General features: G+C 36.0%; 1 protein-coding gene across 2 annotated transcripts; it reads right to left on the reverse strand.

Annotated features, from left to right (window-relative positions):
- Window positions 1-145: 145 nt before the first annotated feature.
- POD1 (POLLEN DEFECTIVE IN GUIDANCE-like protein) lies at window positions 146-9,506 on the reverse strand. Of its 2 annotated transcripts, none has more exons than XR_015230491.1 (11): window positions 8,494-9,474; window positions 7,181-7,332; window positions 6,704-6,807; window positions 4,513-4,601; window positions 4,279-4,352; window positions 4,023-4,173; window positions 3,740-3,907; window positions 2,966-3,068; window positions 2,759-2,881; window positions 1,383-1,451; window positions 146-995 (listed from the first exon to the last, which is right to left on the reverse strand). XR_015230491.1 is itself a non-coding variant. In XM_086653035.1 (11 exons), exons 1-11 carry the CDS (start codon window positions 9,149-9,151, stop codon window positions 789-791), a joined length of 1,893 nt encoding a protein of 630 aa, XP_086509161.1. In that variant the 5' UTR covers window positions 9,152-9,506; the 3' UTR covers window positions 146-788. The 2 variants fall into 2 exon arrangements, 1 of the variants encoding a protein (XP_086509161.1); XM_086653035.1 differs by having other exon boundaries at window positions 2,971-3,068; window positions 8,494-9,506.
- Window positions 9,507-13,416: the final 3,910 nt, after the last annotated feature.

Raw genomic sequence — 13,416 nt, forward strand, 5'->3', positions numbered from 1 at the left:
CAAACCTAAATCAGGCACAACTTTCCTATGTAGTTCAAATGTGGTCATTAATCCTATTACCAACAAAAAGATTTATCTCCAAAATACTTGAGTGTGTGTGTGTGTTTCTATGAAAAGTGAGTATATGAGGGTAAAAACAGATCCAGATGAAAACACTAGGCGTATATAACATTTCCCTTTGAACTTTTAAGCACGGTCTCAACACAATACTTCATTACACGTCTTATAAATTCTTATAGTGTTAAACTATATATAATTTATGACTCTAGATTCTTGAGAAGAAAGAATCAGCTAGATTGTTCTTATACCTCATTCCCTCTAATGACCACTATAGAACCTGAGTTATTTCTGTTCCATCACATTAACTTCTTTGGTTGTTATTTTCCTTTTTCTAAAGCACACCGTCACACAATGTTTCATCTACATGAAACGATTGAAAGAACAGGAGCTGCAAAAGATCACCATAATATGATTGAATTTGACATGAGTTTTCTGACCTCATCTTACACATTCTAACACCTAAACCAGTATATTCCTTTCTTTCTTTCTCTGATTTCCCTCAAATGAAATTGAAAAATTCAATTCCCAGCTTGCACTGGACAGTCCACGCCACACATCTATTGCTGCAGGTCGCCGACTGGTCGAGCAAAATAACATGTCTTCTCTCACTTACCCATTAGAGCGATGATTTTACCACAAAAAATTGAGCCAAGAGACGCCAATGCAGGGACCTTGTTCGACAAACTAAGTAGAGCCTCAAAAAAATTTCCGCATTTGTAGTGTCAAGTTTAGTCGAAGTGAAGATGATGTTTCCTTTTTTGGCACCTATTGACATACCAAGTAGCGAATTTCTGGAGGCCCATGCCGATCATTACCTTAAGACTCGCTAACATGACATAAGTTACCCCTGACAAGAGGAAGATCCAAAAAAGCCTCCACAGAAAGGGACCATAAGGAAGATGAGCTGCATATACTGGAGCAAGTACCCTTATAACCTGAAAACCCTCAAACAAAACAAACCATTAAAACAAAATTGTCACCTGAAATTTCACTACTAACACAATCATTATTGGGTAGCTCTGGGAAGGGCAGTTACTTCACTTAGGGTCGAATTTTATAAACCATGCATGAGAAGACCACCATGTAATTTATTGAAACTTTGCCTACTAAAAGCTAGCAGTGTAAACAGTCTAAGTTCCCTCTCTGTACGAAGTCGTATCATCCGTTCATATTATAAAATGATGGCAAACAAATTTAAACCATTATACCGGGCCTTGTTCATCCATGGTAGGAGTTGGGGAACTAAAACGAACTCCTACATTTGATGCTTACAAATGTACATGAAAAGACCAACTCTTGAATAACTTCAAACTAGATCATACCACGCAAGCTGGTGCCAAGGGAATGAACGTTAGATTTTTCCTCCCGTCTTCCGGCTGAATGTTCAGGGTCTAAAAAAACAGAGAAGGAAATCATGAAAAAGGAAATTGAACCAAAAGTATAGGTCAAGAACCATTAAGAGGAGAACATGAAGAAAATAACTCCTATTAGGGCAACATATTACACATTATAAGGAACATGTAATAGCACTACCAAATTTCTAAAGCGACGTGAACATTTTCACACCTTCTTGAGTTTTCTTTTAAAGATAAAATATTAATCTAACAATATATCTGCTGGTAAGAGATCAAAAACTATTTTCAAAGTGCTTTTCATGTGCCAGAGGAAACTCTGAATTGTCTGAACATTGTAACATTGCCAATAGTTAATCTCAACTTGATAGCTCATCCCATGATAAGGTCTGAGATTTCCAATCCAACGCGTTTTGTTCCTGAGTTCAACTTTTACCAGCCGGACTCGGTAACTTTTTTTAGCAATGCACTACATTTTACAACATTGTCTTAGTAAGGATGATCCAACCTCTACATGAAGAGCAAGTCAATTGTCCAGTCTGGATCCACATTTATGTTGTGTTTAGTGAACATATTAATAGATGTTAACTTGTTGAAGTCGAAGTCGGGAGCTAGTCAATCCACCGGGTAGAAGCGACAAGTGAGTAGTCAAGCACTAATCAGAATTGGCCGTCCATGTATATGTATAGTACATATATATGTCTTTATATAAAAAGATTACCACAAAATTGACAGAATTCAACTCTGAGTCTTTAACATATTACATTAAAATAAAGCATTACTACACAATTATTTTAAAAATCAAATCTATCTTTTCAAAATCAATTCAGCAATCCTCATACAATTCTATCCGATGCCTAGAACTAAAAAAGAATTGAACACAATAGACTGCTGGTTTGCGTTAATTATGTACATTACTATATTTACTCATTCGCAATTGTTATGAGCAACAATACAATTAGTTCATTGATAAAAGATGAAAGAAAGTTTACTAATACATTATTGGAGATTGACTGAGATAGCCATTCGCTAAGTCAGTCACTATCCAGGGATTAAACCGGTTTAAGGACCCAAGAGGCTGAGTACGAATAGTCAAGTTGATGAAGTTGGGACATGGGACCAGCGACTTTCAAGAGTAGTTGGGGCTTTAACAACATAGGATGTACATATATGGTCAAAGGTATGTACTTTCATGTATTCTAGTTCATTTTAGATAACAAAGATTACTTTTAACTACTACAGTGGATAAGTACAAACTCGATTGTGGACCAAAATATATAGGTATAAGTAAACCTTTCCTTATAGTCAAGAGTAACCATAAAATAACTAGAATGTAGACAGAATACCTGTTTACATAGGTCTTCAAGAAACTGAGAGTATGTGATTGGCTTTATTTCATTGAATTTTGCTACGAAGGAGTGCTTGATGATATCAATAATCATCTCACAAGCATAAACCAGGAGGGCATTCTGGGTGACCAAAGAAACTAAGATTAGAGAAAGATATAATACTCACTCAATCAAATAGACATCGCATATAAATTAACATGTAACCTTACAAAGACAAAATTGCCGAACCAAGAACCCTCGGCCTCCAATATATTTTGAGCTAGTACAAATAAGACAAAAGATGAAATGTGGAATCTCTCCACCGAATCTACAAAATAGTTGCATCATAATGAGACAAAATCAAATAAAACTATTACACCATTAGAAAAATCATATTCATGAAGCCATAACATGTATTTACTTCAAAAAAGAAAATTTACTACCATGGGAATTGTGAAATCATGTTAAACAGTTCAACTGATAGAATTATGAACTAATCTTTTCTATTCTTGCCAGCTACAAATCAAATTATGAACAAGGCTATAGTGGTTCTGGTGGTCGAGGAGGCAGCGGTGGTGGAGAAGTTGTGTCGTGGTGGTGTGATCTTGGTTGTAGAGTTGTGGTTGAGGCGGCGGTGGTGGAGCTGTGGCGGTGTGGAGTGATAGAAAGGTGGTGGCAGTTCAAGAGGGGAGGTGGTGGTGTGGTGTACAGTGTACTTGTGTTGGAAGTGTGGTGATGGTGCTATGGTGGTGGTGGTGAACGTGTGGGTTTGGTGATGATACAAAAAGAACAAAAAAGTTTAATAATCTTGAGTTTTGAAAACGTAATTGGCAGACAACACGAAAAAGCGACTTCTGCATTTGTAGAGAAATAGGACTTGAGGTTTCTTTGCTGCAAAACAATATACCATGTTTATTGCGAACAACATGCAGTGCTATTGCTTCAGATATATTTACAAAGAACGGAAAAGATTGAGAAAATACATAAAAGCTGACTCACCATAGTATACTAGACTATGAATGTTATCCTTGCTAAACCTTTTAAACACATTGCTTTTTATCTCTGCGAAATTATTTGATACCAGTAAAGCAAGCAACGCATTATTGTGGGCAACAATACAGGTTGATAAAGTGATCGCCTGAGCTAATAAAACAAATGAATGAACAAGTGGAACTAGCTAAGGATAATAACCGCAAACGTTGTAAAAGCTGACATCTAAAGCAAAGCACTGACAGATAAACAAAAAGACCGCCGACCAAGCAAAATGTTAGAAAAAGGATATTAGATGAAACAGCAGCTAATGCTTGGTCAGAAATGAATCGCCATATCCAAAAATTCCTATTTTCTGGTGAACTATTTGCAAGTCCCTCAGCTGAACTGAATAGAGTTTGCAAGATATCTCCACCGAAATTTTGACAGAGTTTATCAAATATCTGTAACAGTTGGTACAAGGATCAGTAATTGTTTGAAACTCCTCAAAAATCAATATCGATGTGCATAACAACCAACAGTAAGCAATTAGCGATGCACTTTCTCACCTCTAATACATTGTAAACAACATAGAGTTTAATTGTTCCTTGACCACGAATCATGTGATATATTAGGCTGATATCTGAAACAAGTTACAGAAAGATGTAAATGATAACTTGTTGATAATGTTACTCAAACATTCGAATTTCATGTGCCCATAACAGCAGGATGTCATTGTTAAGAAATTGTCAAATGGCCAGGACTTAGTTTTACGATATAAAAGAAAATAACATGTATTCTACCTGTTTGCATTAAAAGAGTTACTCCAGAAACCAACACTATAAAACAGCTGAAATCGGATAGAACTGCTGCTGATGGCCTCTGAAACTTCCTGCCACAAGCATCATTAGGCTATCTTATAAATCTCAGGAATCCGTCTACACTGGATAATCAATGGTGATTATTTTATTAATAAACGTTTCACAGAGGAACTTATCTGGCATATTAATGACGTTTCACTGTAAAACCAAAAGGTAATTTTGTAAAGCAGACAAATGAATGCATAAAGGAATAAGAAATGAGGCTCTAAAGTAATGATTATCGCAGTAATGGTCGTTCGTGTGAATCTCAATATTTTACTAAAAAATGAAAAAAAATAGTTCTTACATTTTACGCAGTATCATAATATAGCGCTGGAAAGTTATTTACCTTGAAAAAACTAAGTTTTACATTATACACCAATACGATTACCAAATGAGTCATTACAGAGTGAGATCATGTAATATTAATCTAGCTCTGGGGACTTAAGTTATACTAAGTTAGCTTAATAGCTTTATTTTACATAAGGACCCGACATCTACAAAAAATGTTTTCTGTTTTCGCATTGAACCACACCGTTGACTTCTTACTTAATCTTCAGTCTCTTGACTATTGAGTATACTGTACATCCTTAAATTAAACTGATATTACATTGTTCTGAAGATTCTAGACCTTTTTTGTCCTCTCAATCTACATGAAGGGACGTATGAGCATGCACATCAAAACTAAAAGAGTGTACAAGAAAAATTATCGCATCTGTTTCATCGAAGGATTAGGTGTCTTTATTTCTCTCTTTACTGAGTTTACTCTCTAATTAAGAAGTTGACAATTGCCATAGAGATCCCAACCAAGAGATGCATCGACAAAAAGCCCAAAACACATGTTGGTGTTGGTTGAAACCAATATTTCCCATCAGGTGTATCTACAGGAAGTCGTGTAACAAGTGTACTATCTCCTCATTTTATTATATGCTTTACTCAAAACCTATAGACATGTTTCGGATCTCATGTTAGCAGTTAAAAGTTTAAGATTAACATGCCTAGATGAGAAATTAATTTCCATCAAGACTTCTAATTTCTGAAGGAAAGGCAATGGACGTTTGAGCAAAAGAATCTAAAAAGTATAACAAAGCCACCAACATATCGTTTGGGAAAGCAATACAAAAAATTGTTTGAAAAAGCTAATAGTTGTCTGCAAAAGTTATCAATTGTTCACAATATCGTCGACAATTGCATTCAATATAAAGTGGTACACCATGTAAAATGGTATTTTCAGGTTATAAATTCGATTTTGCCTAAATTTATATTAACAAAATCATTTTGGTAACGTGGTTTACCACTTTCTCCCAGTAGTTTTTGTCTACTATGGGAAATTGAGGGCTTTTTGTTACATTCATGTAACATTTTAGATGTATAATGAACTTTCTCTTTGAAGAAAGATTTGTACTAAGTTTCCTTACACTTACACTTAGCGAGAGGTTACAAAAAGCAGATGTAAACACAGTAGGTGATAACTAAGCTGTAAAAGTCAGAATCAGGTGCTACTCGATCGACCAAGGACTACAAGCTATGAAGGTCGAAGACAGGCCGGAACTGCTCGGCCAGACATATATATCAGTATACTTTAACTTTACCTAGACAGAGACTAATTTGGACGTCTAATCAGCTAAATCGAACAGTAGTTGGGGATTAATTGGTTGAGATTCTGGGAAGCTGAGTACAACAAGTAGAGTCCGTCAAGTTGGGATTAGTGACTAGCGGGAGACCAGTCAAGAGTAGTCAGGGGATTTCTACAGCATAGGGTGATAACCACATTAGCTGAAAAGGTGGGAACCAACGGTATAAAGCAGTTCTGCAAGGCGAAATTGATGTGGTGAATATATTGTAGATTGATCAGAACTATTTTAAGAGGTAGTACTCTACTTATTAGTTGCTCCAATGGAAACTGGTAACAAAGAAAAAGACCTTACTCAATACACGTCCAAATACATGCATATGTTTATGCACATCAGACTGATGAAATATATTCTGGAGAGGACAACATTTAAACAAACAAACACCAAAGAAGAATACTTTCACAGTTTTAGGAGCTGAAGCTCAACTAATGCATTTCTGACTTAGCTGGAGCTTCTTCTACCCATGATATTAGTTACAAGAAAAAAAACAGAAATCTCACCTCGTCCTCAGTAAATTCCAGAAGGTCATCAGGATCCTCGCTGGCATGATGGTTAGCAACGATAGAAATGAATCGAAGCAAACAAAGTACCCCACATTGATAAGCTGCAACAATGCTCTAATTTTCTTAAATAATTTCATATCTAATAAATTAAGAAATGGCATAAACCCAAACACTTATTTATGTTATCCTGATTATCTAGGTTTGGGAATATAGTCCTGCCTACGTCCAATTCTATTTGGGTCCATACCTGATACATCCAAATACATCACATGGGATATGTTATAATAATATAGACTAAATGGTAGCTACAACGCACCCTTGAGCGACAGTGAGGCAGCTTTTGAAGTAACGTATACAAATGCTTTTCTATGTGCCTCCGAGAATGCAAGATGGAAATTTTCCCAATTCTAAAATAATAATTACTTCATGCTACATGTCAAAGCGAAATAAGTTTACTTTCTATGAATCACATACCAGTTCACATCTCCATGGCAAGCGGAATATAGTGTCATAGACTCTCTCTCGCTCTATCTCATTCCCAAGAACTGTTGTGTTTCGCAAAGAATTTCCATCATTCAGTTCCCCAAAGAAGTAATTCACCGGTGACTTATATACAGAAGATAAATCTGCATATTAACCAGATAATTGTAACTTATTAGTCATCACTCATTAGTAAAGCAATTTATGTGCAAATCTACAGTAACACGACTTCACATAAAATTCCTTTTACTGCTGAGTTACTGAGATCTCTAGTAGCTTGTAAGGTAAAAATTCAGATATGATATATGAGTGGGAGGATTGTGAAACAAGTTAAAAAAATCATTATGGGTGATAGGAATAAAGTTAACGTTGAGTTACAGTCTTGCAAATAGTGTCATCCTTTGTAGTTCCCAATTTATACTTATAGCACCAGTATTTCAGATCTTTTGTGTTAGAAATTGGCAGACTTGTTGCAATCGTCTGATGGTCATTTCTTGCTAACGATATCGTACACAACAAGGACATGCATGTCCGTATCTAAAATTATCCCTTATAGGTAACCTAGTACTATAAGCAGAACACCCAAAATTTTCAGTTCTCGACTTCTCACTAAAGTCATATGTAATCTCAATGGGAGATGTGTAATGCTATTGTTAGTGTGTCACAAAAGAAAATCTTGTGATGGTTTTCGCCATCATGAATACAATAAAGAAAGAGAAAATGCACAACATAAACGACTTTTGTAGTTTATTACTTTGGTCTGTGATAGAGCACCAACAAGGATATCCCACTAACCTAGTCTCATACGCAACAACGTAAGAATCAATGAAGACACTAAAACATTTCAAGTCTCCACTCGTAATTTTTTGTTGAGTTCCTATTTGGCCTTCACAGTCAAGATGTTATTACACCAACTTGAATGGTTGCAAGAAATACATTTTCATAAACATTTCAACGTTTCTTTTCAGAGCGTCTATTAACTTGCACACAATGAAGTCTTGGAAAATAACCATACATGACAGAAGAATTACATGTATAATCTATTAGTCTATCAGAAACTACTATATTTTCGTATTACATTTAAATTACATTATGTCCATCAAATGGGTAGCAACTAAGGAATGAAATGTGGAAATATTTCGGTTTTCAAATCAATAGTAGCATGCTTATAAGATGCCCTTATAATTATGATGCTCTATTATAGTCTAGTCTGTGATAAAAAAAAATTTAGTACAGTATTTTATATAGCTATGGATGATATTCAGTCAAAATCAAACTAACAAACAGATGACAAATCAAAGACTTACATGTGGGATCTTCAGCAAGTACCCGCTTCCAATCTAATGATTCAGCAGTTCCTAATTTAACAAGAACACTACCATTAGGTTGAGGTCTATGCCCTAACAAAGCACCCCCGGTCCCAGTGTCTTCCTTAGCTGTTTTCTCACCCGCCAATTCGTTACTCCCATTCACAGCCCGCTGCCTCAATTCAACAAATGGTTGATGATCACGATTAAACTTCTGGAAATCACGCTCAGCAATTTGATGAACCGTTCTTATACTTGTATCAATCTCTTCCTCCGGGACTCTAACTTCTTCGCAAATGATGGTTTCAGTTTTGCTATAACTCTGATAATCAACCGATACTTCATTCACGCGTGAACTGCTATTATCGTATAAACCAGAAGAAATATTCAGATCATCAAATACAGCATCAATACTCTTATCCGTGATTGGAACAACTTCATCGATTGAATTTTCAATCAACGTTCCGATCATCATCTCCTTCTTCTTTTTCTTTGAAGCTTTCTTCTTCTTTTTCTTCCGATTCAACTTATCATCAAGAGAAGGATTACCAGAAATCGGATCTGAAGTTGATCTGTATAATAAGATTTCATCATCAATTGGGAAATCTCCATTGAGAATATCGAAAGAAAGCGTTTTCCCGCTAGATTTCAACGTCATAGGGAGATAGATAGATAGATAGATAGATAGATCGAGAAAGTTCTATAAAACAGGAATAAGAAAGTAAGAATCAAAGAAGAAATTCCCTCTTCGATAATTCAGGGGAAATAGATCGTTGTCATCATCATCATCTTCATCTCATCTAGAGAGTTGTAAGAGGAGAGAGAAAAAGTGATAACGGAGAAGCAGAATCCGTTTATTCGGCAGTCATTGATTCATTTTAGGAGTAATATTTTTTAAACCGAAACATTACAAAATCGCACTCTGTTTGCTCAATGACAACTGGCTCCGGATTGTGAACGGGCCAAACCTCGTGCATCCTTGTTTCTCGAACTATGGAACTATGGAACAATTTACTCATTTTTTTTTTTCTTTTCTTTTTTTCATTTTTTTAGGAAATAGACCAGGATCTACGTTAGTCGTGTCGTAAGGTATTGATACATCATTAAGATGTGATAAGCACGATAACCGCATAAGTTAAACAAATAATTAAAGAAGTCTAAAGACCGACAATAAATACTAAAACCAGACAATATCTAATTTATTTAGTGTCTAAATTACATGGGATAAATCTTGGTGATAAATTGCTTCCACCGAGACTCGATCTCAAGACCTAACGGACTTAAGAGGGATATCCCACCACTACACCAAAGAGTGGTGGACTACTCCTCTTTTCTTTGACAATATCTCAATTCACCCTTTTGATTTTGTTTGAGCGACTCAGGATCCAAGTCTGCTTATTTCCAAATTGGAACAAGTTTTATGTCACGGATCGAGGTCTCTCTTGTTGCTCTTCTCGGAGTAGTTTTTACCTCAATTGTTCTGTTGGCAACAGGATGAGCTACGCTAACATATATACCTTTTACTTGGTACTTCGCTAAGAAGCTTTGTAATTCATCGTTGTGAAATTGGGTTCCGCGATCCACTGCTAAGATTCTTCGAACTCTAAATTCGATGAAGATGTTCTCCCGTGTGAATGATAAAATATCCAAGGGTTTTGCCAGTCTTGGAGCTATATCCCCTACCTATTTGGTGAAGTAATCCACTCCTACCAGCACTATTGTTATTCCTCCCAATGTCTTTGGAAAATGTCCCACGAGATCCAGGCGGACCAGGCCCCATCGAGCAAATTGACAGGGACCGACTATGGAAGTTAGCGTATTAGGATGTTGCATGGGTATGCTCGAGTGCAATCGGCATGACAATGTTTCCCAAATTCTATGTAAGCTTCTATCATCTTAGGCCAGTAGTATCATGTTGTTAGCAGTTCTCTGACTAGAACTCTAGGTCTGACGTGGTTCCCGAACCTCTATGTACCTCTTTTGTTACATATTCTTTCTCTTATCCAGCAAAAACCTCTCAATGCTAATGAGTAATCTAAACAGATGCTGACTGGGACAAACTCCCAGGATAAATCTAGCTGTCTGGCGCACATCAGTATTGGTCTAGACCGTTGGATTGAGCACCCGGGCGCCTATAGCCAAAATTACTCCTTCCTGTCCTTACTCCACACTCATTTCCTGTTTTCTTAACGTCACATCTTTTCACTTCACTGGACAGGCGGACACATCTCCTCACCCATGTCTACTTCCTTACTCTCCCTCTAAAAACCATATCTCTCAAATTTCAGTTTCCCTACTCTTTAGTCCAGTTTCTATTTCTCCCTCTCTCTCTATCTTTCTCTCTTAGTAAAACTGAATATCTCTTTCTCTCAAAATCAATATAATATCTCTTCCTTTATCCCCCAACAGTGAAGCTACTGCTTTTGAGGCGTTCGAGGAAATGTATTTGAGGTTAGTCATTTTATCCATCGATAGCTTTTCAAGTATTCGCTTTTACAATTTGTTTAGTTTTGAATTTTGTAGTTTCAATTTATGCAAATAAGGGTTCAACGAAATGTTTGTGAGGAGAATTTTGTTTTATTAGACAACTAATTTTGTTAGTTTCATATTATTTAATATATGAATGATAATTCACAAAATAATCTTTACACTTTTAGTTATTTCAGAGATAACTTAATTCTTTTTGTGGCATAAAGAAATCTGCAGGGCATAAAGACTGAGTCAGTCAATATTAACTTAGGGGCATAATTTTTTTAGCCAAAATGTTTACTTTATTGAACTTTACTTCTTAATCTTCATCTTCTCTCTCTCCCCCCCTCTCTCTCCCCCCCTCTCTCTCCCACTTAGGGGTGGCAATTTGGTCCGAACCGACGGACTTTTTCCCAAACTCGCCCCTAATGGGACGGGTTTTACCGCCCCGTTAATTAAACGGTTCGGATTTGGTATGAAGTTAAAAAAAAAACTAATCAGGTTCGGGGCGGGTTTGGTATTAGATAGTAAACACCGCCCCAAACCGATTAGTATGTTATATATTAAATATATATTTTATTTAAGGTTATTTTTATAAAACTTTAATCTTATATTATCAAATATAATTATATTATGTTTTATATTATTTAAGTAGTTGTAGTGTTTATGATTGATAAACTTAAAGTCTTACAAAATTTTGTTAACAATTGTTATGTTACTTCAAACTAAAATAACTTTTGTGAAACAAAATACTTTGAACCCGACCCGACCCGACTCGTTTTATATTAAACGATGCGGGGCGGGGCGGTAATGGTTTAGCAATTTTTAATTGGGACGGTTATGGTAATTGAATATCCACCCCGATTGATTATTGGGACGGTTATGGTAAAACTGGTTTACTAACGGGACGGAGTTGGGAATGGGATGAACCACCCCAAACCCACCCCGTTGACATCCCTACTCCCACTGTCACGCATTATCTTTCTCTCGTTCTTTCTCACTATCTTCTTTTCACTCTTACTATTTACCCCTCTGTTGCTCTCTTTCTTTAGGTCTATCTAGATTTCTAGATAGAAATCTTCCGTCCGTCGGAATTATGTCTATGTGAGAGAGGGAGGCAGATGGAAATCATTAGAGAACACAATGAGAGATCGAGAGAGAAATAATGAGAAATTGAGAGAAACAATAAAAGATCGAAAAAGAGATAGTGTTAGATGGACAAAGAGGGGAATCAGAAGAGAGAGTGAGAGAAAGAGTAAGAGAACGGGAGAGAGATGGTGAGAGACAGTGGGAGAGAGAGGAAAAAGAGAAAAGATGAAGATTAGGGGATGGAGTATAATCAAGTCAATTTTGGGGGCAAAAAGAAAATATGCCCCCTTAGGTTATGCCTTAGAAAAAATTTCGTTATGTCCCAAAGATGGGGTTTTTTCTGTTTTTGTACATATTTTTCCAACTCCTTTAGGTGTCGTTTGACAACACTAAAATACGTTACTTTTTGACTTATTTAAGTAAAAAAGTTAATTTGGTAGTGAAATAATATCGACTTTTTTTCAAGTCGAAAATTAGTTTTTTTTTAAGTTAATTTTTTTAACTTTTGACTTCAAGTTGAAGTCATTTTCTGGAGAGGGGACAGCTGAAATTTCGCGAGCACGGGAGAGGGAAAGTTGCACTTTTAGAGGGAACAACAAAAATGACCCCAATTTATTTTCTTGAAACCCTAGGTTCGTTTTTCAGCAGATTTCCTCTCCTCTTCTTCTTCATTACTTCAATCATCTTCAAAACATTGCAAGTTATTGCAAGTAAGTCTCTCTCCATGTCTCATTTTCTCTCTCTAAATCAAGTTTTGAAACTTATACTGTTTTCATTGGTTAGATCTATCTCTTATTTTCCCTCTCTATCTCTTATTTTCCCTCTCTATATGAAGTTGTGAAAGATATTCTATTTATTGGTTAGAAATATTACTTCTGAAATCTTTTCCCCTATTTTTGTTGTTGAGATTTTACTTATCATAATTGTTGTAGAGATTTTTCTTTTTGATGTTGTTCTTGAATCTATATTGCTAATTATGTTTATGATGTTGGATTAAGAGATAACTTATTATGTTTGTTCTTCTTGCAAAGTTTCAAAAAAAAAAAACTAAAAAACAAGTGATGGTTGTAATTCTGTGTATGTGAAAGAGGGTTGTAGTAGTAGTTTAGGAAAGAGAGTAGTAGTAATATTAGCAAACATGGTAGTACTAATAGTTGTAGGAAACAGGTGGTAGTGGGAAAGAGGGTATTGGTAGTCGTAGTAGTAGTTGTAGTTGTACGAAAGAGAGCTAGAGTAGCAGCAAGAACAATAGTTGTAGCAGTAGGAAGTAGTAGTAGCATAGGAAATAAAGAACAGTAGTTGTAGCATAGGAAAGAAATGGTAGGACAAGGGGCTAAAGAGGGTAATAGGAATTGCAGGAAAGGC

The sequence above is a fragment of the Eschscholzia californica genome, unplaced genomic scaffold, assembly GCF_041429995.1.
Source record: "Eschscholzia californica isolate CP2 unplaced genomic scaffold, dmEscCali1.0.p SCAF_1, whole genome shotgun sequence".
NCBI classification, from domain to species: Eukaryota; Viridiplantae; Streptophyta; class Magnoliopsida; order Ranunculales; family Papaveraceae; genus Eschscholzia; species Eschscholzia californica.